General features: G+C 51.9%; 1 protein-coding gene across 11 annotated transcripts in view; it reads left to right on the top strand.

Moving 5' to 3' along the window:
• Nucleotides 1-398: 398 nt before the first annotated feature.
• TCF3 (transcription factor 3) overlaps nt 399-27,613 on the top strand; it is a 36,428-nt gene continuing 9,213 nt past the window's right edge. For 4 of the 11 annotated variants that reach the window (XM_036423690.2, XM_036423697.2, XM_036423696.2 and 1 more), the window contains exons 1-12: nt 400-710; nt 2,727-2,858; nt 6,234-6,306; nt 19,280-19,353; nt 19,596-19,674; nt 22,355-22,422; nt 23,571-23,703; nt 25,159-25,208; nt 26,408-26,510; nt 26,589-26,758; nt 26,846-26,975; nt 27,467-27,525. In XM_036423690.2, the coding sequence (XP_036279583.1) occupies nt 2,787-2,858; nt 6,234-6,306; nt 19,280-19,353; nt 19,596-19,674; nt 22,355-22,422; nt 23,571-23,703; nt 25,159-25,208; nt 26,408-26,510; nt 26,589-26,758; nt 26,846-26,975; nt 27,467-27,525 (1,011 nt within the window). In that variant the 5' untranslated portion in view covers nt 400-710; nt 2,727-2,786. Of the gene's footprint in view, nt 711-2,726; nt 2,859-6,233; nt 6,307-19,279; nt 19,354-19,595; nt 19,675-22,354; nt 22,423-23,570; nt 23,704-25,158; nt 25,209-26,407; nt 26,511-26,588; nt 26,759-26,845; nt 26,976-27,466; nt 27,526-27,613 lie in introns of those variants that run through there. The other 7 variants (XM_036423691.2, XM_036423693.2, XM_036423689.2 and 4 more) reach the window with 5 other exon arrangements.

The following is a 27,613-nucleotide window of genomic DNA, read 5'->3' as shown; positions in this document are numbered from 1 at the left end:
CTCTCTTGGAGAGTCCCGCCTCTTTCTTCGCTGTCCGTAGAGAGGGCGTGGCCTCTTCGCGAATGGCCGGCGGCACCGCCAATCAGGCTTTCGCGCCCTCCGATTGGCCCTGACCGCTCTGCCTTATTTTCCATCTCACGGTCCTTTCCCGCTGGCGTCATGGATGCTCTCATCCCAACCCTCGTGCGCCTCCGCGCTAGGATATAGTCCCTGTTCGCTCCCCGCGCCGTTCGCCGACGGACCCCCAGGGGAGCCCCCATCCCCAGACTCCGGGCTTCGCGACGCTGCAGCCGCTTCTCTGCGAGCGCAAGGGAGGTAGAACCGGGGCAGGGGGCCCGCTCGGACGGAGGTGGCGGAGGGATTCGCGGCGTCCCGGGACGGGGCGGGCCGTAGGCGGGCCCCGGAGTGGGCGTGGCCGGCGCGCGGGCGGGGGACGGAACATGTCTCCCGCCGCAGGAAGATGAGGCAGCGGTGGCGCCCGCGGACGTAGCGGGCCGGACCGAGCCGACCGGACGCGGCCACGGGCCCCGCGTACTCCACGTACGCCTCCTCCTCCAGGGCCCCGACCGCGCGCGGGCCCGCGGGGAGGGTCCCAGGCCACGGGCCGCCAGCGCGCGACCCTCGGGGTCGGCGGGCACCCCTTTGTCGGGGCGGGGGGAGCCGTACGTGCGCCGCTTCCCGTGAGCGGCGGGCCGGTCCGCGCTGAGCAGGTAACCGCACCGGGACCCGGGGCCGCGCGGCGTCGGGAGCCCCGCGTCTTCCTGCAAAGTTGCTTCGGGCCTCCCCGCGCCCCGGGAGCCGGGAAGTTGGGGCGGGAGGGACGCTGTGGGGTGCGCCCCCCCCTCCCCGGCCCCTGTGGGCCGGCTGCTGGGCGGCGGCCCGGAGTCATTGTTCTCTAACTTTGCGCGCCGGGAGGGAGGTTGGGGCGGACGACGTGGAGGGTCCGGCGCCCGCGAGGCCCGCGCGCACCCCGTCCGCGGCCGGGCCGGCCACTTCGGGAAACTTTGCAGACCCCGGGGCGGCGGCGTGGGGGGCGCCCGAGAGGCCGCCCAACTTTGCGGCTGCGGGCCCCGGCCCCGACACGCGGGCTGGGGGCGCCCCCTCCCCGGGGAGGGGCGAGCCGGGCGCTGAAGTTTGGAGGGAGAGCGCGGGAGGGAGGGAGCGCCTTTTGTCTGAGCGGGGAAGGTGCGGCCGCGCGGGCCGCGCTCAGGTTGAGGGCCGGGGACCGAGGGGGGGCGCGGAGGGAACATCTGCTCCGCGTTAATGCGGGGGGAGGCGGCCGTGGCGGCTCGGTGTGGCGAGCGGAGGGGCGGCGGCGCCCCAGCTTCAAAGGGCTCCTGGGCCGCGCCGCCTGCACCGGCTGTGGCGGTGGAGGGGGTGGGGGGGACGGTTGGTTTCCCGGGCCTCCCCCCCTCAAAGGAAGACTTTCCGATCCCCCTCTTTCGAAGTGGTTCCAAATACTTTCCGAGTCCCCAAAAGTCCTTGTGACTCCCCAAAAGTCTTAGCTCCCTAGAAAAGCCCGTTTTAGCCCCCCCACCCACCACCAGGCTGCCTTAAAATCAGTTTCATCTATCCTACAAAAAAATTGCGGTTTCGTACTCAAAAAGTCGGTTTCACATGGCCTCCCCAAAAGAAAAAAGTTAGCGGGGGAGGGGGTGCCCGGGGGCGGCCGTTTCACACCCGGTCTCTAGTTGACAAACAAAGCGGGGAGTTCACTGAAGTTGGGTCTCCCTCGGGCTCGGAACCCCCTCTTCCCGCAGCTTCCGCGGGGTCCCCACGGCCACCCTGCCCACATCTGGGGACCCGGGAAGGAAGCCAGAGGGGTGTCTTGTCCGTCTGCGGGACAACGGAGACCTGCTCTGCGCCTTTCTCGGGGGGGGTGGGGGGAGGGGGAGGTGGAGGGGGGATGGGTTCTGGCAGGTGGATCCCCCACCCCCGGTTCTAGAACGGAACCCCTGGGACCATGCAGAGAGGATCCTGGTCTAGGAACCCGCTTTCCCCAGTGGCGGGTGGCAGGAGATGTTTTCAAAGTTGCTTAAAAATAATTCCGGGAAACATCAGGGTTGTTTTTTGTGGGGGGAAGAGGAGGGGAGCTTTGAGGGTAGGCCCCCCCCCCCCCCAATCCAGTCATGAAGAGGGCAAAGGGCTTCGCTTTGAGGATTTTTTTTCTTTGAATTTGGGGTGACGGAGACTTCAACGTGCTGTGACAGCTGTTTGGGAGGGGGTCAGCAAATTTCCTGGGGCGGGGTCTGAGTCGCCCCTCCCCCTTCCCAGAGGCGGGGCCAGGGCTGACTGGGGAGGGGGGGTGGAATGGGAGATGTGGCGGGAGAGGGGCCTAGTAGTAAGTGGAGAAGGGACTACTCCCACTCTGCTGCCAGTTTAAAATTTGCGGCTTGAGTCCCTGGTGGTCGCAGAGGGAATTAGGAAATCTGCATTTGCTTACTCCCCCTCTCCCTCATTGTTCAAACTCAGAGGGCTCTGGGCAGGGGTCTCTCAGGGGCTGGGATTTAAAAGCCCTGTGCCACCCCCATGGTCAGGAAGGAACTCAGTCTAGGAGGACCCAGACCCTCAGGATGGTTAGAGGGGCTTTTAAAAACAGCTTCCTCATTCCCCATCTGACTACTTAGGCCACAGTCACTCAAATTTTTCCCCTCTGTTCGTTTCTCCTTATGTGTCTGTCCCTGCCCCTTCTGCTTTCACCACCACCACCGTGGGCTACCAAGCAGGGCCATCTCCAGGACTGAGGTACCCACCTTGGCCCCTGAGCCCACCATTGCAGCTGGAGAATGAACCAGCCGCAGAGGATGGCACCCGTGGGCACAGACAAAGAGCTCAGTGACCTCCTGGACTTCAGCATGGTAAGCCAGGCTCCGCCCATCTCTCAGATACCCCCTGCACCTGCAGGATTCCTGGGAAGGAAGCACCAACTGAAACAGCCCCAACAGCCAGACCTCACACTTGTTTAGATGGAGGGATCCCTAGGGGGAGTTGGGGTGTCCCTCTGGGAGGGGGGGGGCCTGACACCCCATGGCAGTGGGGCCCTTGTCAGCTTCCAAAGGCACCTGTCACCAGGCATTTGTTGGGGCATAGAGTGGGTCCAGTCTACCACTCTACGGGTGGGGAAACTGAGGCCCAGAGAGTGGAAGGGACTGCCCAGAGCTTCCATCTTCTCCAAGGGGAGGCTCAGCCCTGATCTGTAAAATGGATGAGATGGGGTTATTTGCTACATTGTGGATTTTCTTTAAAAGGCGGGGAGGGGTGTCCATGGTTTTAACTAGTTATTGAGCCACAGGGTGGCTAATGCATTCAGGTGATGAGAGGAGACCTCATGAACAGTGAGAATTTGTGGGCAGCACTCAGGCACCACTACTATTACTGCCATTGTTACTGTTGGGGAGAGGCAGGCCCCATGGGGGAAGGGGTTATACTTTAGGCGGTTTGATCCACCCTGATCTGCCCATTTCCTTGCCAGGTAGGTGGAGGTGCAGGGAGAGTACTGGCTTCCATAGGTCACACAGCTCAGACAGGCCCAGTGAGACCAGAAACCAGAGCAGAGCTGCGTTGGGTGCTGGGAGCTGGAGTGCACCTTGCACCAGGATCCTGGGTTTGCTCATCTGTGCAGTGGGCCACTGTGTCAGATGTTAGGGTGATCGGTGTTTCCACACAAATGGAGGAACCCAGTGTGGACGGCTCCCTAAGTCCCCCCCCCCCCCCCCCAAGCACCATTTTTGGTTTGAAATAGGTTGGGGGAGGATACTTTCGGTCTGAATTTAACCCTCCACTAGCATGAGGCTCAGGCCACTGAGGTCTGTCAAAAACAAGTCCCCAAACTGAAATATCAGCCATCCTGCCGAAAAGCAGCCCTTGAGACGGGGCCTCCGCTCAGGAAGGGTCAGACTCATATTTTTAAGCCGTTTTATTTTTGCCTCCCTGGCTGAGTAACCACGTACAGCACAGCTCACTTGTTTTTTTGTTAAACTGACAAGTCACAGACTACTGGGCCAGAACAGACCCGCTTGGGGATGGGGGAGCACAGTTTTAGAGCTGGCCCCTTTGCCTTCTCTATCTCTGAGAACCCCAAGCCACTTGTCAGCCTTCCTCTCCTGCCAAAGGGTCTGAATGTTTCCCCTTCCCCAGCTGAAAAACAGCAACTCGTTTCACAGGCCGAGGGGGTGTGACTGGGGTCTCCTCTCAGAGAAACTCCGAGTGTGGTTCTCATTGTCCCTCCTTGTTATGAGAGCGCGGCCTGGCCAAGTGGGCACAGAGGCAGCCACCTGTTTTAGCTCAGATCCCTTCCTCTGGCCTCCACAGCGCCCCCTCTCACCTGCCCCACAGAAACTGAGTTCATTTATTTCTTTGAAACGCTTTGTTTTTAGACTGAAACAAAGAAACTTAAAGGGAAGCAGCTCTTTTTTGGGTTAGTTTCTCAAAAGTAGAAAAGGCAGCAGTCAAATACACAGAAACAAAGGAAACCCAATTTAAATTGGCCCTAAGTTTCCTGAGTTAGAAAAGAAAGGTGTTGGTGTGATGGTCCCTGAGTGGGCTAGAGATGGTCCCTCTGCCTGACGAGGGGCTGGGGAGAAAAGGGGTCTGGCAGCCCTTATCCTGGGCCTAATTGTGCTCCCCTCTGAGCTTGGCATGTGTCCTGAGGCCCTGGTGCGCAGGACACCTATTTGCTTTGGGGTTTCCCAACATCCCATGTGGTCAGAGCCCAAGTCCATTTCACAGGAGGAAATACTGAGGTTCAGGGGTATGGGGCCCAAAGGACACAGCCCACTGCCCCCTGTGGCAAGTGCCACGTCAGCCCCGGGTACTCTAGGGCAGTGGTCGGCAAACCGAGCCTCAAGAGCCACATGCAGCTCTTCGGCCCCTTGAGTGTGGCTGTTCCACAAAATACCATGGCCTGAGCGAGTCTATTTTGAAGAAGTGGAGTTAGAAGAAGTTTAAGTTTTAAAAATTTGGCTCTCAAAAGAAACTTCAATCGTTGTACTGTTGATATTTGGCTCTGTTGACTAATTTGCTGACCACTGCTCGAGGGGAAAAAATACAGAAGACAAGTCCTAGGGGTTAGCTACTGACCTCCAGGCATGGGGCCCTGCTGGTTCTGGTCCTGGCTTAGGCCAGCCCCTCCCCCAGTTAGGCCTCAGTTTTGCCAGTGGGAGAGGGTCCATCTTGGAGAAGAGGGCCCTGGAGAGACTGGCCCAATTGAAGGAGCACAGCCACACACACACATTTCCCAAGAGGGTTGCAGACCGCATGAGCCCATGCTCCTAACTGAGCATGTGGCCTTAGTTTCTCCTCCTATAGGATGGGGCATGGGAGATAGGACCCCACTTCCCGGGCTCCTCCCAAGTCTCATGGTACCCACAGGAGAGTCATGCCTTCAAGTGAAACACAACGGGCCTCTGGCCTTGATTCCAGCTACTTTAATCACTTGAGCCCCAAATGAAATCTAAAACCCAGATCTGTGGGAAATGGCAGATTTTTTGTGTGTTGTGTGTGTGTGTGTGTGTGTGGTAAAGAGTTTGTTGATGTTGGGTTTTCCCATTTAAACTACTAAGCTGTTTAATCTATAGGGACTTAACACCCAGGGTTTGGGGATGGAAGATGGTGCCCAGGGAACCACTCAGTCATGGGGGGTATAGGCCTTGGTGCCTTCAGCTTCCTACCTCTGTGAGCCTCAGTTTCCTCTTCTGAAGGGCAGGCAGGCATCAAGGTCTGGCGGGAGGGGGGTGGGGATCGAGGGCTGCCCAGGCAGCTGCTGAGCAGAGCCCCGCATTAGAAGACACTTCATCGCGGTCATGCTGTCTGACCCAGCAGTGGGCCTGACGGTCTTCCCCATATCGCTGCCGCTCACACAGGGATGTGCACATGGTGACCTTCGGGTGGCTGGAGGGGCTAGGCAGGGTCTACCTATTGGGTGTAAATGGTTTCGCTTTTTAAGTTGAAACTTAAAACTTTGTGTCACATCTAACAACAAGTAAATTTTATCAAGTATCTAAGTAATTAGTCCATAAAAAAAAAAAAAAAAACCTGGAAAAATATAAACCTTGTGTAAACAGCAGGTTTTAACTTCCACTTGACATTGTTGCCTGTGGCGGGCTGTGCTGTCAGGGGCCTTGGTTAAGGGCTGCCTCTTCCTGCCTGAGCCTCTGATGGGATAGGACCCTAGGTAATGCTGCCTCTGGATTTGCCCCCCTCAACCTCATTTCCCTCTCTCTGCCTCCCCACAGATGTTTCCCCTGCCAGTGGCCAATGGAAAAGGCCGGCCCACCTCCCTGGCTGGTGCCCAGTTTGGAGGCTCAGGTAGGATCCCACTGCCTTGGGGCTGCGAGTTTGCATAAAAAGATGAGCTTGTGTAGAGGGTGGGCTGGAGCAGAGCAGGAACAGGGTACAGCACCGGACCTGGAATGTGGAGTGGGCTGAGTTTGGCTGCAACCAGAATGCCAGAGGAGGAGGTGTTGGGGGAGTGGCGCTCAGGTCCAGCAGCTGGAGTCGGGGCTGGAGAACAAGCTGCTGTCGCGGTCGCACAGCCTGCGTTGAGTACAGCGAGGGGAGCCTGGAGGTCAGCATATCATCCTTTGTCCAGCACTTGGAACCTGGCCCCTGGACCGGGGATGGGAAGCATCTGTGTCACTCACAAGGGGTCCTGTGTGAGACAAGGACTTGAGCCTCTGAGGTCTCTTGGCCGCAGTGAGGTCCTGGGTCTCCATTCCATCCCCAAAGGGGAAGCTGTGGTCTAGAAGGGGCATGATGTAGAACTTTAGCCCTTGACAAATCTTGCCCATCCTGCAAGCCCGGGAGAGGCCCAGCTCCTGGCCTTACTGTATACAGGAGGATTCAGAGGGTTACAGGGACTTAGAGCATTCAAATTGGGCATATCCAGGCAAACCTGGATACCCAAATTGGTCGCTCTACCTGGAACTGAGTGCCATTGACATGCCTGTGGGAGGATGGACAGTGTGGCCTGAAGGAACCTACAGCAGGGGTCAGGGAGGGAGCTTCTACAAAGCCAGGCCAGTTGTGGTTGGTCTCCAAGGAGAAGTTTGAGTAGAGACAGAGTGAAGGAATTCAAGGCAGGGGGCATAGCACATGCAGGGGCCCTAAGGCAGGAACTTGCTTGGCATCTACTGTGCTGGAGAAACAGGGAGGAGGCATATGTGGCTGGAGCAGAGTGAACAGGAGAGGAAGATGAGGGAAGGGAGAAAATGCGGGCTGGTCATGAGTACCTTGTGTGCTATGGTGAGGATTTGGACTTTCATCCCAAAGGAGATGGGAGCCCCGGAGGGCTGTGAGCGGAGAGTTGCCATGTGCATGTTGGGGAGTCCACTCTGGCTGTCGGGAAGATTTGCGGGGAGCCTTTGGGGGGCTGGCTGTTCCGGTTTCCAGCACCTCCGACACTCTGTGGACTTCGGCATCTTTCTGGGATCCCAGGATTGGCGCCATGCCATTCCGCATCTCTGAGATGCAGGAAAGAAGGTTTTGTCTTGGAATCATTTCTGAATCCCACTGGGATATCCAGTGAGGTCTGGTTTATGTTCATGCACCACCCCAAAGGGAGAAATATTGTGTTGCCACCCCCATTGCCCTGCACTGGCCTTCCTCTCTGCCTGAGGAAGTGGCAGCAGGGACAGCCAGAGTCCTCCTTGAGGTATGGAAATCCCCACATCCCTCCCCCCTGAAATAGCCCCCAGGAGTTAGGGTGCTTCCACTTCCCTGCCTCAGGCAGAGGATCTGCCCCTGGGAGCTTCTTGGAGAAGGTGTCTTTATCTTGTCCTGGGTCTCTGCCCTGAGCTGTCTTCTTTAATTTGGTGTCCACTCACAAGGCCAGCAGCCCTTAATAGCCAAAACCGCCCTAGCTGGTTTGGCTCAATGGATAGAGCATCAACTTACAGACTGATGCTCTATCAGTTCAATTCCAGCCAAGGGCACAAGCCTGGATTGCGAGCTTGATCCCCAGAGGGGGTGTGCAGGAGGCAGCTGATCAATGAGTCTCTCTCATCATTGATGTTTCTACCTCTCTATCCTTCTCCCTTCCTCTCTAAAATCAATAGAAATATATATTTTTTAAAATAGCCAAAACCATGGCCCAAGGTATAAAGGTCCCCTCTAGGAACTTCTGTAAGTATTTGAAGATAGATTTTCTGTGGTTTCTGCAGCCCCTGCCCTCCCTCTGGACAGGGAGGGTCTTGTTCACACATGCCCCCCTCCCCCTTTTCATCAGTAAGTGGGTCACCCTTCTTCCAGACAGACTAGGTCAGTTTAAGGGGGGCACCACTATTTATCAAGAGTTTTCAAATGTGCCCGATGGTGTAGCTCAGTGGTAGAGCATCAACCCATGAACCAGGAGGTCAGGGGACCATTCCCAGTCAAGGCACATGCTGGGGTTGGCTCGATCTCTAGTAGGCGGTATGCAGAAGGCAGCCAATCAATGATTCTCTCTCATCATTGATGTTTCTGTCTCCTTACCTCTCTCTGAAATCAATTAAAAACATATATTATATATAGATATAGGTGTTTTTTTTAAGTTTCAAAATGCTAGTAGGTCCTCTACCCACAATCTCCTCACACCTCCTTGTAAGTCCCGGTCTGGCATTTTCCTGTTGTTGGCTTTAAGTTAACTTGCTTCTGTTAAGTTTATTTCAAAAGGTCATTTCCTATCAGAAAATCAGCAGCCTGGCCCTAAGTACTAAGTAGGAGTTGTCTCTGAAAGTAACTGAAATAGTAGCTGAGTGGCATGTTGAGAGTCTGTGGGCAGCCTTGCCCATGGCTGCCTGGGTCATCTCTGCTTTGAAAAAATGGTGTCAGAAAGGCACTGATAACCAACCAATGCCAGGCTGAAGCTTTCTAGTTATTCTCTGGATTGGAAGACATTTAAAACAATAATTTTTCCAGTTTTTCCCCTTGGGAAACCCTGAGGCACAGATCTCTACTTGACAGTGTGTTCTCTGCCAAAGACTACAGGGTTCAAGGCCACATGAGACATCAGGGAGTGCTCATTGTTAGACTAAAGGAAGTGTCTGTTTTTAATTTCTCATAGTTTTCTTGGTTTGAGTAAACCTGGCGTGCTTTGGTAAACATCTAACACTTAGGAGAGGTGGCTTCCACATTGGGTCTTTGTAAGGACCCTGCAGCATATGTGTGTGATTGTCCTCTGGGGAAGTCACTAGCTGACTGTGGCCGTGTATTTGCTGTGAAATGCCCTCACCCCTTAACCAACCTTGGGTCTTTTGAAATCATCATGGATTCACAGGACATTGCAAAGATTGTACAGAGGGACCCCATGTTCTCCCCCAGCCCCCCAGACATACTGCATGTCTGTAATATCATACGGGATTGGGAAGATGACCTTGGTACAGTCCACCATTTATTCAGGGCTCACCAGTGCATGTGTGTGTGTGTATAGTTCTATGCAATTTGTCCTACATTTAGCGCCATTAAGCCACCACCACAGTTGAGACACAGAGCTCTTCTGTCATCCCACTCTCTTCTGTTGCCCCTTCAGTCACTTGCATCCAGTGACCACTAATTTAGTGTTCTCCATCTCTACTTGTGTCCTGTTGAAAATGTTAGATACACAGACCCATATAACTTCTCACCTTCTAAAGTTGGCTTTGCAACAGAGGCCAGGCCCGGAGCAGCCTGGCCCAAAACAGCTCGCTCCTCGCCTGCCCCTGCCCCACGGCTGCCTCTCAGACATGGCTGGAAACTTTTGCGGGAACTTGAGGGTCTGCTGAATCAAGTGATGAAGGCTTAGATCTGGATGTGTTGAGTTAGTATAGGGCTGGGGTGTTGATCTGTGAGTGCCTTCGGTGGGGCCTGGATGAGGCTGGCTGTCCTATTAGGAAATGTCTTTTGTGTGAAGTGTATCATTGGGCATGTGGAGGTATTATTGATATGAGAAAATGCTAAGTAACAGATTTGTTATCTGAAAAGGGATTTACTATCGGGGAAAGGGAGGGAGGAAGAGACTGAACATAAACTGTGCACCAATGGATGAGGATGAGAGGGCAGAGGGTGGGGTGGGAACCTGGTGGAGGGGGGAAGAAACGAGGAACCTGTGTAATAATATGAACAATAAAGATTGATTAAAAAAAAAAAATTAAAGTTGGCTTTGTCCACTCAGCATAAAAGGAACCAACCATTGAAACAGCCAACAACTGGAGATCTGTCCCAGTTGTTGGCTGTTTCAATGGTTGGTTCCTTTTTTGCTGCTTTATAAACATTTTAGCAAAAGCAATCTTAACACTTAACCAACAATAACTTACGTCACCATTTCTTGAACACTGTATGCCAATGGGTCATTGATTGAGAGTCTTCTGTCCCCAGAGGTCAGTAAAATAGGTGTTATTATCATCCCCATTTTAGTTATGGAAAAGCTAAAACAAGTTTAATAACGATCCCAGGTAACCACTCAATGCTTCTCCCCACAATGTGTCTTAGTCCCAACCTATACTGACTTGTTTGTTTGTTTGTTTGTTTTTAAAATATATCTTACTGATTTTTTACAGAGAGGAAAGGAGAGAGATAGAGAGTTAGAAACATCGATGAGAGAGAAACATTGATTAGCTGCCTCCTGCACACCCCCTACTGGGGATGTGCCCGCAACCAAGGCACATGCCCTAGACTAGAATTGAACCTGAGAGCCTTCAGTCCGCAGGCTGACGTTCTATCCACTGAGCCAAACCGGTTTTGGCCTGACGTTTTTTATTTGCAATAATTTTTATATAAGAAGAATGCTTATCGCCGAAACTGGTTTGGCTCAGTGGATAGAGCCTCGGCCTGCGGACCGAAAGGTCCCGGGTTCGATTCCGCTCAAGGGCATGTACCTTGATTTCGGGCACATCCCCAGTGGAGGGTGTGCAGGAGGCAGCTGATCGATGTTTCTCTCTCATTGATGTTTCTAACTCTCTATCTCCCTTCCTCTCTGTAAAAAAATCAATAAAATATATATATATTTTTTTAAAAAAGGATGCTTATCTTTTATTTAAAAAATATTTTTATTGATTTCAGAGAGGAAGGAAGAGGGAGAAAGAGAAACATCAATGATGAGAGAGAATCATTGATTGGCTGCCTCCTACATGTCCCCAACTAGGGATCTAGGTCACACTGGGAATCAAACCATGACCTGGTGCATAGTTCAGTACTCAATCACTGAGCCACCTGGCCGGGCAGGATGCTTATCTTTTGTGATCTATATTGTAGCTGTTTTTTCCCAACTTACCAATTATTGTTAATAATGGAGGTTTTTCATTTGTCTCAGGAGACTATTTATTTATTTAGAGCACATGTGTCAAACACAAGGCCCGCGGGTCAAATCCGTCCCGCCAGGCCTTGCAATGTGGCCCGCACCTCGCTGTCATCACTGCACTCCGCTGCGTTTCCATCACAATGACAGTTTATGACTGTTCAGTAAACCATTTGGCCCGAGATTTAGGCTGGATTTTAGATTTTGGCCCCTTCTCTGATTGAGTTCGACACCCCTAATTTAGAGAGAGGAAGAGAGAGAGAGAAAAAAAATCCATCTATTCCTTCCATATGTCCACATCTAGGAATGTGCCCTGACTGGGAATCTAAATTGCAATCTTTTTGGTGTACAGAACAAAGCTTCAGTCAACTGAGCCAACCAACCAGGGCTGGTTTAATTTTTATGATGTCAAGCCTTTTTCATTTATGATGTGTTTTAGACTTGGTGCCATTTCTGAGAAATCCTTAAGAACTGGATGATAGTCCATTCTGCAGTTCAGATGTGCAGCCATGAATGTGTCTGCTGTTTGTTACATCAGGTTGAGGGCTATATGGGAAATATGCTGGAGGGTAGGAAAGCATGCTGTCACCGTTCTTGTCAGAGCAAAGACATGAAAATTTACTAGGGGACAGCAACCTTAACAGTGATCGCAGCTGAGCTAAACATCTCCCGCCAAGCGCACACACCTGGCTCATTCACAGGGCTGCTCAGAACACACATCCCTGGACCCAGTACCCCCAAAGACCGTGTGGCCTCCAGCAGGGACAGCCCCCAAACCTGGAGGGCAGGAGGCATGTGGTCTGTGTGGTCCCTACTCCATTTCACAACTCACCGAGGGTGGAAGACCAGGCGCCACCTTTCGGACTTTCTTGGGCTGCGTATCTGCTAGGAGTGAAAGGAGTGAGCCACCCGTTCAGCCTGGCTCCTGGCCCTCAGCCAGAGCCCTTCCAGGCCCAGGGACACACCTATCACTGGGGGTGTTAGGAGACAGCGTACCCCTGCTCTTTGGGGAGGAGACCTTTGAACTTCCCCTGGTTCTTTTGTTTTGTTTTGTTTTTGTTGATCCTCACAAGAAGGTATTTTTCCATTGACTTTTGTTGTTAATCCTTACTCAAGGATATTTTTCCATTGATTTTTAGAGTGGGAGGGAGGGGGAGAGACACATCAATTGGTTGCCCCCCACCCCTGAATGCACCCCAACATGGGCTAGGGATTGAACCTGCAACTGAAGGGACTGGAATTGAACCTGAGACTTTTCAGTCCACGGGCCAATGCTCTAACCACTGAGAAAAACTGGCTAGGGCTTTTCAATCTTTTTACCTTTTTATCTGTTACTGTGTTACTGCCGCAGTACTACCCAGTGTTAATACTGTAGCTTTAGGATGTTCTTGTAGTCCTACCTTAGTTGTTCATTTTTAGGGTATTTTCTCACATATTTTCAGAAATGCTGATTCTTTTCCATGATCTTTATTTTATTTAATATTTTTATTATGTTCAAATTGTTATTTTTATAATTCTTTATTGCTGAAAGTATTACATATGTCTTTTCCTAATCTTCAGAATAATTATGTCATGTCTCCTTTCCCCACTCCCCCCATCCCAAAAAAACCTGTTGGGATTTTGAAATGTTAAATGCATAGATAAGTTTGTGAAGAATCATTTGACTTTCCGTTGTAAGAACCTGGTATCTTTTCCATTTATTTAAGTTTTCTTTTTTTATCCATAGTAGTGTTAAAGTAAACTTTGAAGATTGAAGTATAAAGCACTTGTAGTCGTTTTATATAGTTTTTTAAAGATCTGATCATGTCCTTTTCAAGTGAGGGTTATTGCTAGGTATTCCAATAATTTCTGGGCTGTGGTTTGGGATCTTTTTTTAATCATATTTTCCACCTGATCACCTCCTGCCACCCATTAATTATTTGCATTTTCCCCTTGGTTTGCTTTTCCAAATCACTCATCCTAAGACACCTAGCCTCCCCGTCCCAATGCAGATACCATGTCCCTTTTTGCAATGGCTGGTGTTTCTAGAACCATTACAACACATGCTGTTTGCTTGGTAAGCAGGACCAAGTCTGACACTGGCTATTGATTAGATATTGATCTTTCTTGTCTATGTTTATCTTGTTAGGGCGTTTCCTTCCTGTCCAATATGCCCACAACAAAAAATGTCTCAGAATGTCCCCCAGTTTTCCTCGTGATGTCTGCTAATGAATGGTTGTTGTAACCCGCAGACGCTCCTTGAATTCTGTGCATGGCCTATGTTCTTTGTTACTAGGTCTATTTTGCATTTTGCCCGTTTCTCAGTCGTGTTGGCCTGTACTTTTAGGCACTACTGTATGTCTGAGCCAGTCTCCAACAAGTGGTACCTTGTTCCTCTGAACTTGGGACAGCGACCCTGCCCAGTTAGACCCCCATCGCTTATAATCAGCCTGTTGAGATTTTGTTTGCTCCTCTTGTCCATTTTACTTAGACAAAAAATAATTCATTTCAGACACGTTTAAAAATAGTTAATGTTGCTTTTTTTCATCACATATAAAGTCACCTGTCCTTGTAGCGTCAGGAGGTAGCAACCGTGTCTGTCCTAAATCTGTGTTTTTCTGTTCTTTTGTCCTTGATTCTGCTTCCTTGTCCTTTATTCGTTATTGATCTTCCTTCCAATCTGCTTCATTGTTGGATCATTATTTATCAACTGACATTTTCTCCTACCTCTTCTTCCGTGTTGCCTCCTCTTTTTAAAGTTTTTATTTTATTTTGATTTTTAAGTCAAAGACCTCATTTGTTTGCTTCTGTTCTCTCTGGTTTAAAATCAGAGCCCGGGATTATACATTTCCCTCTGAGGACCACGTTAGTTGTATCCTGTTGATTTCAGTAATGGGTATTTTCCTTAGGTTTTAGAGATACTTGATAATTTAATTTTTTTTTCTCTTTGAGTCTTTATTTTGGAAATTTCTGATTTCGGTTGGAAGTGGAGTATCTGTCCCTGGATTAATGAATTTCAATTATAGGTCACCAATGCAGAAATCAATGCAGCATGAGCTGCTGCAGTTATCCAAACAGTATAGAACGTTCCTGCTCTCACTGAAGTGGAGCCATTTTGTCATTCTTCACAAGTACTTGGGGACAGTTGGGTGTGGGACCGTGAGGTCTTTGTCCCACCTGACCACATTTAGGGTTTATTTATTTATTTTAAATGTATTTTATTGTTTTTTTACAGAAAGGAAGGGAGAGAGATAGTTAGAAACATCTATTAGCTGCCTCCTGCACACCCCCTACTGGGGATGTGCCCTCAACCAAGATACCTGCCCTTGACCGGAATCGAACCTGGGACCCTTCAGTCTGCAGGCTGATGCTCTATCCACTGAGCCAAACTTGTTTCGGCTACATTTAGGGTTTTAATTTGTTTGACATCAAGAGAGCAGTTCAGCCCTGGCCGGTTGGGTTCAGTGGATAGAATATCGGCCTGCAGACTGAAGGGTCCCAGGTTTGATTCTGGTCAAGGGCACATGCCTGGGTTGCAGGCTCCATCCTCAGTAGGGGCGAGCGGGAGTCAGCCTACCAATGATTCTCTCTCTTATCGATGTTTCTATCTCCCTCTCCTCCCTTCCTATATTATTGATTGTTTACAGAGAGGAAGGGAGAGGGATAGAGAGTTAGACATATCGACCAGAGAGAAACATCAATCAGCCGCCTCCTGCACACCTCCTATTGGGAAAATTTGCCCACAACCAAGGTACATGCCGCCAACCGGAATCGAACCCAGGACCCTTCAGTTTGCATGCCAACTCTCTATCCACTGAGGCAAACCAGTCAGGGCTTAATGAAAATATTTTTTTTAAGAGAGAGAGAGAGCAGTTTCATCTCTGTGTTTGTTGTTCTCTCGGTGTTCCCCGGGCTCCTGCTTATTTGATTGTACACTGGGTTATCAGCACATGAAACTTGGGTCAGTGGGGCTTCTTTGTGAGGTAAGCCCATCCCAGCAAAAAGCCATCACCTCTCTCCCAGTGAGCAGTTGCCTCTAAAAAGACAGGCTTTTCGCCCTGGCTGGTATTTCTCAGTAGTTGGAGCACAGGCCTGCACACCCCAGAGGATTGTGGGTTTGGTCCCTGGTCAAGGGCACATACCTCCCCTGCAGGTTCCATCCTGTTGGGACGAATTCAGGAGGCAGCTAATCAATGTGTCTCTCTCAGATCAATGTTTCTCTCTCGCTCTTCCCCCCTCCCTTCTGCTCTTCCTAAAATCAATGGAAAAAATATTCTTGGGTGAGGATTTAAAAAAAAAAACCACAGACGTTTAGATGAATATTACAACTCCACCTTTTTGTTTCATGCTTTGGTTCATCTTTGTGCAGCAGATTATTTCTTGTCTTCGGATCTGCTTGTTCCAGAATGTCCTCTGTAGGTGCTGTGGCTTTAGTTTTCAAGAAATTAATTGTGAGGCTTACATTTTCAGCCCCTCATACTTCCAGGTTTGGTTTTCCTGTCTTTCTACCTCCTCCTGTAGTTGCATATATGTCTGACATGTTTTCTAGAATTGGCTTAGAAAGGTCTGTGCTGGTTTGCAGCTCATGGTTTTAAAGAACATCTTGAAAACTCCCATTTCTGGTTTTTCACCCGCAGAGGTGGAGTCACGTGTCCCTCCTGAAGTGGAGGAATGAGCTCTGCATCTCTCCCCACACTGGTATCCTACAGAGCAGTGGTTGCCAGCCGACGGACCGTGAGGTCTGAAAGGTTGGCGACGGCTGGTTTAAGGAAACCTTTGGAGCAGAGTTGCCAACCGGTGATCCTCAGACCACTGGTGATCCATGAGGTCCGGAAGGTTGGCGACTGCTGCTATAAATAAAAGCCTAATATGCTAAGTGCCCAACTGACCATTCGACCAGTCGCTATGATGCGCACCTACCACCACAAGGGGATGACACTCTGACCAGTATGTTAGCTTGCTGCTGGCTGATCAGGACTGAACAAGATGGGCCGGACATGTCCTGGGGTCCTCCTGCAGTCTCCCCGGCCCCAGTTGTGCACCGGTGGGGTCCCTCGGTCTGGCCTGCGCCCTTTCACAGTCCGGACCCTTCTGGGGATGTCAGAGAGCCGGTTTCAGGCCGAGGGACCCCAACGGTGCATGAATCTGTGCACCACACTGGGTCTCTAGTTTAGTAAAAATAAATTGACACTTTTTATAAACATTGTTTTCTCTTCATTGATGAGTTATGTATATTTGCATCCTGCTCAGACAAACGTCCTTGTATTGACTGCTGCTTATTATTAATATGAGACCTTAAACAAATGACTAATCTTTGTGCCTCAGTTTCTCATCTGTCAAATTGGGATATTAGCAGCCACTGCAAGAAACCTGTGAGATAAACCATGAGAGCTGTCCAGAGCAGGGTGGCACGTGAAGACCCCTGGTCCAGTCCTGTTGTTGATTTGATGGTGTCTTCACTTCAAGGCCTAGCCCCACTCATCCTCCTGATTCGCACACTCATGTTTGGCCCCTCCCAGTCTGGAGTGTGTCTTTTTTTTTTTTTTTTTTTTTTTTTGTACAGAGAGGAAGGGAGAGAGAGAGTTAGAAACATTGATGAGAGAGTGTCATTGATCAGCTGCCTCTTGCACACCCCCTACTGCGGATATGCCCGCAACCAAGGTACATGCCCTTGACTGGAATCGAACCCGGGACCCTTCAGTCCCCAAGCCGACGCTCTATCCATTGAACCAAACCAGTTTCGGCTGGAGTGTGTCTTAAGGGATGATTTCCAGCAAGGGAACTTGGTGATGTTTGCCTTGCACAGGATAGTTAAGAGTAGAATTCCTCAGCCACCTGCCTTCCCACCTCCACCTCCTTCTGTATCTGTCTGCCTGTGACATTCAGTGAATGCACATGTTCATCTTAACCTTCTGTGCTTTTTTTTTAATTCATTTTGGGGGGTTGCCAATGAGCCCTTGTGGTCTCCAGCTCAGAAATGCTTGGCCAGCTATGTCTTTCACTCTAGTTTGGGGTGATATGCATGTTATAGAAAGAATTTCCTGATTAGAGGAAAGGAGAAATCCAATGTCTCATGTGAACCAATCATGTGCAAACCTTTCAATAACACACTTGAAAGTAGTATACTTCTGCAGGAATGATTCAGTTTGTGTTTTTAATATATATAATTGATTTCGGAGAGGAAAGGGAGAGGGAGAGGAAGATAGAAACATCAATGAGAGAGAATCATTGATCAGCTGCCTCCTGCACACCCCCTACTGGGGATAGAGCCCATAACCCAAGCATGTGCCCTGACCAGGAATCACATTGTGACACCCTGGTTCATAGGTCAATGCTCAACTACTGAGCTACGCTGCTCAGGCTGGTATGTTTTAGTTAGAGTACAAATAAGGGATGGGTTCTTAAAATGCATAATCGGTGGGGGAGGGACTGATAACTATTCATGGAAGTAGTGAGGGAGGGAGGGCCTGTCCCTATTTTTGTCATTTATAGAAGCGGATGGGGACGGGGACTTCCAGAAAGGGCAGGGCAGCACCCTGTTGTCTCTGCCAGGCATTTGTGGGGCCCATGCCTTCACCATAGTGGGAGCTGCTCCAGAGGGTGAGGGGCCAACAGGCAAGTGCACATAGAAAGTAGGCTCCAAGGTTGCTGGCACTTTACCCAAGATCTCCCCTGCCTCCCTGGCTGCTCTGCTCTCCTTCCCAGAGCCCAAGTGGGAGTCCAGGACCTTTTGGTACAAGTACCTCAAATCTGGCGACCACAGGATGGATTCCTGGAGACCACAGGAGCCCCTTGCTAAGTCCCCTACCTGCTGAGGCAGCCCCTCAGCCCCACCCCCACCATCATCATGCTGGAAATTTTTTATTAGGAAACAAAATCTAAATGCAGTGTATGAATATTCATTAGGATGGGAGATTAATATGCATAATCATGAAAATTAGACAGCAATTAAACACCAGTTCTCTGGGGGAAATGATTAACACAATGTCACCAAAATAGAAGGATACAGTTTGAAGGAAGCAGGGGGCAGGCAGGATTTGGGATGGAGTGTATGGAAAACTCCAACATATGGGATTGGAGGTAGATTGTGAGTGGGATTGTGCTGGTACAGGTGGCCCCCTCTCTTGTTGTTCTTTCCCCCCCACCCCCCGCCTTCCCTAATTTTGCCAAGTGGACTTATTCATAATACCATTTACAGAGGAGGGGAACTGAGGCACAGAGGAGGGGCCTGGGACTGATCCACAAGGGATGGTGTGGGAGCTCTGGCCCAGGAAGGATGCAGGCCTAGGCTTCTTGCTCCAGGGGGAAGATTCTGGGTCCTGGGTGGGTGCCTGGTGCCTAGAAGAGTGTCCGGGGAGATAAGGGCCCCACCCTGCCCTGCCTTGCCCCTTGAGACCAAGATCCTCTCCCCACTCTCGTTAACCCGGGCTGCACCTTGGACCTCTGGTGTCCCAGCCGGCAGGCAGGTGGCAGGAGCCTTGGTGGTTTGTCTCTTAACGGAGACGGATCGTCAGTGACAGCCGCTGCTATTTCCACAGAGGGGTGGCCCACCCCCTGAATTAGCAGGATGGGCAAGGGGAGGTTCACACTTCCCAAGATCCAAGCTGATACTCATGATCCATTTGCTATGCCTTTGTGAGACTGAGCCTGACACAGAAGCCCCAGCCAGTGTGATCAGGGCTGGGGTAAGGATACGCAGTGTGTGTGAGGGCTCTGCCCAGGGTAGGCATGGTATATAGGGGTTTGATGAATGAATGGATAGGAGTTTACCAGCAGTGACATCTGGTAGAATTGTTTACTGAGATGCAGACGTAGGAATATGCCAAGTGCCAGGATGTCTTGGACACTTTACCACTGACAGTGGTGTCAGTACAGGCAGAACTAGAGTCGGGTGAGGTTGGAGCCCTGAAGCTGGTCTGGATTGGGATGGGCCCGGAAGTCATGCCGAATGGAATGAGGGCTCCTCTCCTGAGGTGATGAGGACAAGAGCTAGAACTGACTTTAGAGCTGGCCAGGGGTAAGGGTGACCCTCTCTCTCTTCCTTTCCTGCAGGTCTGGAGGACCGGCCCAGCGCGGGCTCTTGGGGCACTGGCGACCAGAACAGCTCCTCCTTCGACCCCAGCCGGGTGAGGAGCTATTGCCCGGCCTGAGACCCTTAGATTCCCTTTTCCAGGAGCGGGGGCCATATGAGGAAACTAGGGCTTAGAGGCGGAAGTTGGATACCAACCTAGTCTGCAGGGGCTTGGGGCTTAGATAAGTGGGTTAAAGTCATGACTCGGGTACTTAAAAGCATGCCTGCCTCCCAAGCCCGTTTCCCCAGCTGTAACAGGTGCCCCAGCACCCCTCATCCTCACCTGTCTCTCTGCAGACCTACAGCGAAAGTGCCCACTTCAGTGAGTCCCATGGCAGCCTCTCTTCATCTACATTCCTGGGAGCGGGGCTTGGAGGTGAGTGTCTTTGGAGCACAGCTCTTCCCCCACACCCACGTGGGGTCCCTGGGGGGTGGTCAGTGCACTCAGTAGCAACACTTCCGGGACAGAGGATACAGGTGGATATGGCCTAGACATATAGCTTTCCCCCTGGGTCAGTGGGCCTGACCAAGTCCCCACCAGGAAGTACACGTGGGCAGCCTGGTGATTCAGAAGATTGGAGCCTGCTCTTACTGATCATGAGAATCAGCTCAGCAGGCCTGCGCTAGAGTTCCACTCACTAGTCCTGGTTTAGGCTGTCTCCTCTTTAGACTCGGCTTCCCCACCCACAGGATAGGGATAGTCTCAGAACCTTTCTCTTACAGGTTGTGAGGCCTTGTCCAACATTTCTGGTCCCATGACAGACAGACACACACACACACACACACACACTTCTGGTCCCATGACAGACAGACACGCACGCACGCACGCACAAACACCTGCCCCCTTATCTCGCAGATGAGCAAACAGGACTAGCAAGAAAGGACCTGTCCAGGGTCTGTGACTGGTCATTGCTGGCACAGATTCTGTCCTCTGGGACTGTTGGCCTGGACTGTTGTCCTCTGTGCCATCCCTCACACCAGGGGTCCATCCAGGTTAGCACTCCCTTTCCAGTTCTGAGGAAGCCTTGGGATAACAAAAGCTGGCTTCTCTGGAGGGTTGGGGGCTATTGTCCTGGGTCAGCTCCCAACTCAGCCCAGGCTGTAAGTGGGATTTTAGTTCACTACCTGAGAGTCCTAAGATAGCATCTTTCACACAAAAGTTGGTGCCACTGTTAGCAGTTTATAGTCTAAGGTGGTGCTGGGGGAGTAAGTGTGTGGACTGTTGGACCCTTGATGTGACTGACCATTTGGTGGGGAAACTGAGCCCAAAGGCACTTGTACGAACCCTGAGGGGACAGCACTTGCCAGACCCCACAGGTTCTGTGTCCCTTGCTGAGCCCAAGAGGGTGCACAGTAGGGTTGGACAGGCGAGTGTGGCCTGAGAAGAATTGTGGCAGGGGACAGCATCCTTGCACCTTCTTTGCACAGCAAGAGTCTGCACCCATTTCCCAGACCAGGAAGTAAGGCCCTCACGTGGCCTAGGGTAGCCTCTGCACCTGCAGCTGTTCCCCTCTGGTGTTCCTTCCTTCCGCCTCTTCCTGGCCCAGGCAGTTCCCACGCTGAGCCTGGTCAGCAGGACCCAGAGGCAGCTGTGTCCGTCCACTAGCCTGTGGCCAAGGACTTCAGTGAGTGCAGCATAGGCCAGGCCAGGCCCAGTGGGGAGGTGGGTGCAGCCTTGGATCCCTGGGCCTGTTCCTTACCCCTGGACGAGGCTGGAGAGGGCCGGCGCGGCTCACAAGCCTGGTGACAGCCATTGTGGGTGGTGAGGGCCCTGCCCCCGCTCCCCAGGGGGTGGGCGAAGTCTGTTCTTACGTGGCCTCCAGCCCAGGGCGGCCCCTGATGAGACCGTGGTGGTTTTCTTCTCTGCCGTTTGTCCTTTTCCTACTCTAATGCCCTGATATGCGGGTCTAGCACATAGATTAGGTGCCTGATGTATGCCCATGGGTCTTCTCCCAGATGCTCAGCTTCTCCTTGCTTCTGCCACCCCATCTCTTTGGAAACCTATATTTGGCACCTGCTCTGTGCAGAGCCTAAACAGTGGCAGCCCCTTCGGACAGGGAGAGTCAGAGGTCTAGGAGGTAAAGCTGCTCCCCAGGCAGAGCCCAGAACCCTGGCTGGGCCTGCCAGCTTTGCTCCCACACGCACCCTGAGAGGAAGGAAACAATAACATGCCCCCTCACTCCTGCATTGAAGGTGAGCCGCCTCTAACCTCCAGGCCTCAGTCTGCTTATCCCTAAGATGACCCAAGGTCACCTTCCCTGAGGGGTCACTGGGTGTTGTGGGTGGGAGCATGACCCTTCTCCCCACCCCCAGCATACTTTGCTCTAATCAAAATCCTACTTTTAAAATAAAGAAAATGAGATTTTTTTTCTCCCCTAAAAGGTGGAGAATGATTCAAATTAGCGAGCTGAGCATTCTGTTTCCTCACTCATGTTGCGATTGGTATCCAGGTTAAGCCAAAAACAAACTTAAATGTCTCAGCTATTGATTGATTCAGGTACCTGCTTCAGGCAAGGATGGATCCAAGCCTCTGTGCAGTCGCAAGAGTTTGTCCCCAGTGGTGGCTATCAGGCAGCGTCCCCACAGCCCACATAGGAGAAGGGCTTTTTCTCACCAAGTCACTTAAGTCAGCGTTCCCATGAACTAACCCCTGGCAGGGGCCTGGGCACTAAACTTCACAGACTCAAGGAACTACCACCACCACCACCCAACATCAACCTGCCCTGGGATCCCAGCACCCTGGGGAGTTTTATTCTCATGATCTCGAACAGAGGAAATGAGATTCAGAGGTCAGGAGTTCTGACCTCGGCACTCACCCATCTCAGAGACCTGGAGTGTGTGGTGGACTTGCATGAGCCCCTCTGGGTCATCAGGGAAGGAATGGTGTCTATCCAGATTCCTGCTTGTCTGCGGCCATTGGGAAGGCCAGACTCCCACTTTGGTTCTCTCACTGTTGTGCACTTGTGGAGCCACTGCTTTATGCAGGCATGAGCCGGGTGCTTGGGATATGACCTCCCTGCGGTTGGCTCTGAGTGACCCTTTTTCCTCCCCTCCAGGCAAGGGTGGCGAGCGGAGCGCATATACTGCCTTCGGGAGAGATGCAAGTGTTGGGAGCTTGACTCAGGTGAGGTCCTGTCTGTAGGGTGGGAGCTGCTGGGGCCCATTGGCGCTCAGCAGTCTGCAGAACCCAGAGAATGGGGTGGGTGGGACCCCACTTTTCAGACTAGAGGGGCATCGTAGACAGACAGGTACTGTCAGAGAGGGAGTGAAGCTAGTGGAAGCTACAGTCACCGCTCCACCCACCCACCCACCTTTAAAAATTTTAAACAAATTGGTAGCAATTTCCTCCCCTGATCTGCAGAAGGGTCCCTGGCTGAACCAACTGCTGGTCATTTTTCCAGCAGCTAAAATAGTAGTGGGACCTGGGGCATGCTGAGCTGGCCAGAAGTGAATGAGTGGGGGGCGGGGGAGGCAAGGAGGCCATAGCCCTATGACTCTCCAAAGATACCAGGCCAGCCCAGCAGCCTTGGGGTCTTGCCCTTTGTTTCTCCCAGGGAGCCAACCCCACAAGCCCCCAGCCCTGGGCGAAACTCATGCCCACCCCAGTTGTGATGCTGACAGCACTGGCTGGCCACAGTGGTGTAGCTTTCTGTCCAGGTCACCCCACACACACACCTGAGGGTTTCATTCCTGCCCCCTCCTGTGCTTTCTGAATCTCAGGGTGTGGCCATGCCTTATCCCAGGTGGCAACACTTGTGCTCACACCAAGCCTGTTCCAGAGTGGCAGCAGCCCTGGCTTTTGAGCACCAACTGGGTACCAGGCCCTGTGCCAAGGGCAGAGCTCATAAGGCCCCCGTTGATCTCCACGACTCCCTGAGCCAGTATGCCCATTTTACAGATGGGAAATATCAGACATAGAGCAGCCACTCAGATGGAGCCTCAAATCCCAGTCTCTCATAACTCCTAAGGGAAGAAAACTCATTTGAAACTAATCATGCAAAATTAAATTATCTACTTTAAAAAAAAAGATATGCACAAACTAAATCAGCCAGATTTAGTGATGCCCAGACACACGTTTGCACGTTTTACATCCCAGAATGCAGTTCCTTTTCAGACTTGGGTGGCAATTGTTGTTGTTTTTTAAGTAATGCTGATGTGTCAGGAGATAAATGTCTCTAGCAGGGGTTATTGTCACCCCTTGGACTGCCAGGCTGGGTGCTAAATACCAGCTTAGCTCCTGGTGACGACCTCCACCCTCACTCCCCTTCCCAGGCTGGTTTCCTGCCCAGTGAGCTGGCCCTCAGCAGCCCCGGGCCACTGTCCCCCTCAGGCGTCAAGAGTGGATCCCAATATTACTCTTCCTACCCCAGCCATGCGCGGCGGAGAGCTGCGGACAGCAGCCTTGGTGAGTGGGGCTGCTGGTAGGGCTGGTGGGGTGGGGGCAGAGAGGGGATCTGTCCCACTGTGGGCCTCTTAGACTAGGAGATCAGATGAGTAGAAGGGTGGATAGTGACCCAAGAAAGAAACAAGTGTGTTCTTGTTTTTGCAAAAGTTCTGTCATATCAAGTCACCGTGAACACTGATTCCCTGCTTCTGGGGAAGTGGGAGGGTATGTTCTTGTCAGTCTTTGGTCAACAGATCGACACAGCCTGTGCCTCATGTATTTTTAGCTAAAGGCGCCTTATTTCACATAAACCATTGCTTCATTAACACGGAACTGGCCAGTGGTGCCACAACTCCAGCCTGAATGTCACTGATGTATATTTTCCCTTTTCTTTCACATTTTTATTGATTTTAGAGAGGGAGAGTTAGAGATAGAAACATTACTGACAAGAGAGAATTGATAGGCTGACCCCTGCACGCCCCACACTTGGGATCGAGCCCACAACCTAGGCATGTGCCCTGACCGGGAATCGAACCATGGCCTCCTGGTTCATAGGTCAATGTTCAACCACTGGCTGGGCTAACACATTTTTCATGTCCCAGTTTTTGCACTCAGAGACACTAGCCAGCACCAGGACACCATGCATGCATAGGGAGTGTTTTAAGCAACAAAACCACCCACAAAAAGCATGTAAGTCAGGGCTTTCAGTAGACTAAGAAAAGGACCCTGGTTTATAGTCTGAGCTGGAACTGGAAGACAGAACACCACCTAGTTCCCCCTCAGTGGGCACCTGCCAGGTAGCCACCCATGTTTCCCCACTCTGTGCATGGCTGTGAGTGACCCCTAACACTGTATAATTTGGGGAAACCAGCTTCAGCAGATTTGCAAGTCTTGGATCTGTGAACAAAAAGGAATGACTATGGGTGTGGGAGCGGGGGTGAAATGGGAGGCCTTGGAGCAAGGCCCTGGTTCAAGTACCTATTGACTCCCTGCTGAGGCCCCCCTCCCGCCCATGATTCTTGCACAGTATCAGTCCCTTGCATGTAGACCCAAGCCGTTATTTAAATTAAGAGGGAAGCTCAAGCCCTAGTTGGTTTGACTCAGTGATTAGAGCATTGGCCTGTGGACTGAAGGGTCTCAGATTTTATTCCAGTCAAGGCATGTACCTGGGTTGCAGGCTCGCTCCCTGGCCCATGTCAGGGTACATGTGGGAGGCACCAATCAATGTGTCTCACGTCGATGTTTCTATTATCTCTGTCTTTCCCTTTCTCTTCCACTTTCTCTAAAAATCAATGGAAAAATATTCTTGAGTAAGGATTAACAACAAAACAAAACATGTGGAGTTCAGGGGTCTCCTCACCAAGGTGCAGGGGAAGGCTATCCCAGTGATAGGCGTGTCCCTGGGCCTGGAAGGGCTCTGGCTGAGGGCCAGGAGCCAGGCTGAATGGGGTGGCTCACTCCTTATACTCTTAACAGATACGCAGCCCAAGAAAGTCCGGAAGGTGCCGCCTGGTCTTCCATCCTCGGTGAGTTGTGGGATGCATCTGGGACCCCACAGACCACATGCCTCCTGCCCTCCAGGTTTGGGGGCTGTCCCTGCTGGAGGCTACACAGTGTGTCTTTGGGGCACTGGGCTGTGTATGCTGCTGCAGCCAGAACATGTAGATCCATGTGGCCTCCTGAGTGTAGGCATGTGGGTTCTCTTGCCCCAAGAACTCAGCTCTGACCAGAGACGACTACTTTGGGAAGTTCTTTCTGAGGTTTAGTCTCGATACTCTAAAAAATCATGTCCTGTGGTGTCTTAGAAAGGATATGGATGGGGTCCTGGGAGTGGGAGCGAGTGGGAGCACCCTGACAGCCAGTTAAGAGGTCTCCTTGCCCTGTCCACCCAGGTTTGAGCCACCCTGTATCCCCACCTCATTGCCTGTAGGTTGGCAGGGTGCCAGGCCCAACAGATGGTGCTATGCCATTCGAGATTTAATCATGGGAAGAAAAGGCAATTTGTCTGTTTCCTCAGTTTGGCTCTGCACCAGCCTTCAGGAGCCCCTGGGCCTAGGGGTCAGGCAGAGCCCCCACAAGCTGACCTAGCCCATTCCAGGCAATAAGCTTGGGTGTTAGTTGACAATCTACAGCCAGGAGGTGCAGTCAGGCTCAAGACTTAAGGCTTGACTCCTGGTGCCATTTATAATGTCATTGACTCTTCATTTTCCTCACTTAAGTCCCCACTCCAATTTCCTGGAGCTGACAGCTCCCCAGACCCCCCCCCCCCCCCCCATCCTGCTAGTACTCGGTACCCCTTTTTATACTCCAGTGTTGGGACAAACATTACAAGTTGATCCCAGCACTTTCTCCTGGGCCCTGCCTTAGTTTTAGGCAGTAACCAGTGATCCTAGAAGACCTTTGTTATCTCTCTGCTCTGGGTTGCCCTGGATGGTAGTCCAGGACCCTGTCTCTGAGGCTTCTGGGTCTTGCATGTTTAGGGCTGAGGCCAAGGGAGGTTCCAGCACTGGGGGGAGAAGGAAGGGCTAGGGCATCATAGCCGGGCTTTGATCAAAGGAATTTGCTGGATTAAGGAGAGAAAAGGAATTCTGTGCAGGAGATTCAGCTCAGGGAAATGGGGTGGTGGGGTAGACTGCTGTCAAGTGGAGGACAGGACTGGAGAAGGGATTGGCCCAGGGATGGAGGGTAAGTGAGTCCTACCTCTTCTATCTGACCATGTCCACAGGTATACCCACCCAGCTCAGGTGATGACTACGGTAGGGATGCCACCCCCTACCCATCTGCCAAGACCCCCAGCAGCACCTACCCAGCACCCTTCTACATGGCAGGTATATGGGGGCTCAACCAAGATGGCTGGGACAGGGCCCCACCCCTCTGCCTGCTCATTCCATCTCCCCTTTTTGCAGATGGCAGCCTGCACCCCTCGGCGGAGCTCTGGAGCCCCCCGGGGCAGGCGGGTTTCGGGCCCATGCTGGGTGGGAGCTCATCGCCCCTGCCCCTCCCACCAGGTGGCGGCAGCTCCGTGGGCGGTGGTGGTGGCGGAGGGTTTGGCGGCCTGCATCAGCACGAGCGCATGGTAGGCCTCTGGATATGGGTGGGGCGTGCATTTGGGTAGAACCCTATCTGACCCCATCTCATTCCCTCTGACCTCATCCCACCACAGGGCTACCAACTGCACAGTGCGGAGGTGAATGGTGGGCTCCCAGCTGTGTCCACCTTCTCAGCCCCCACAGCCACCTTTGGCAGCGTTGCCAGCCACACGCCCCCTGTCAGTGGGGCTGAAAGTCTCATGGGTATGACCCCCTCACCCTACCCTGATGTGGCCCTTGTTATTAACAACGTCCTCCCTCTCAACGTCCGCCATCTCTGATATTTGAAAATGGCTTGTTACCTTGAAACACTTTCCATTTAATTCCCTCTCCTGCCTTTTGTGCTATTGTTACTGTTTTTAATGATACTTATATTTTAAACTACACACACAGAGGTTGGATCTTTAAGGAGTGGATTCTCCCACTTTACACTTGGGAAAACTGTAGCTCGGATTACATTTGGGAAAACTCCAGGGCCCACAGTCTTCCTGTCCCCAGAGCCTCCGTGGAGGCAGTGGCGAGACATCAGGCAGCAACCAGTCCAGAATCAGGGGCTGCTCAGTCCTGGGCTTGGGCATCCATGCCTAGCAGCTGAGTTTAGAAGGGAACTCCCTGTCAGTTGGGGCATCCAAACTAAGCCCAGGTACTGGTGCACCAAGTCCCTGAGGTTAGGTCTCACCTCTGTGCACCCACAGGCTCCCGAGGGACCACAGCTGGCAGTTCTGGGGACGCCCTTGGGAAGGCGCTGGCCTCGGTGAGGCTCAGGGCAGGGGGTGGGGTGGAGTGGGTGGGGGTAGCAAGGGTGGCTGGGCCATGACTGTGAGAGGCCAGCCCCTGACTGG

This window comes from Pipistrellus kuhlii, unplaced genomic scaffold, assembly GCF_014108245.1.
Source record: "Pipistrellus kuhlii isolate mPipKuh1 unplaced genomic scaffold, mPipKuh1.p scaffold_m20_p_8, whole genome shotgun sequence".
NCBI lineage: Eukaryota > Metazoa > Chordata > Mammalia > Chiroptera > Vespertilionidae > Pipistrellus > Pipistrellus kuhlii.
Note: the sequence above shows the minus strand (reverse complement) of the source record. Positions and strands in the feature narration are given on the sequence as shown.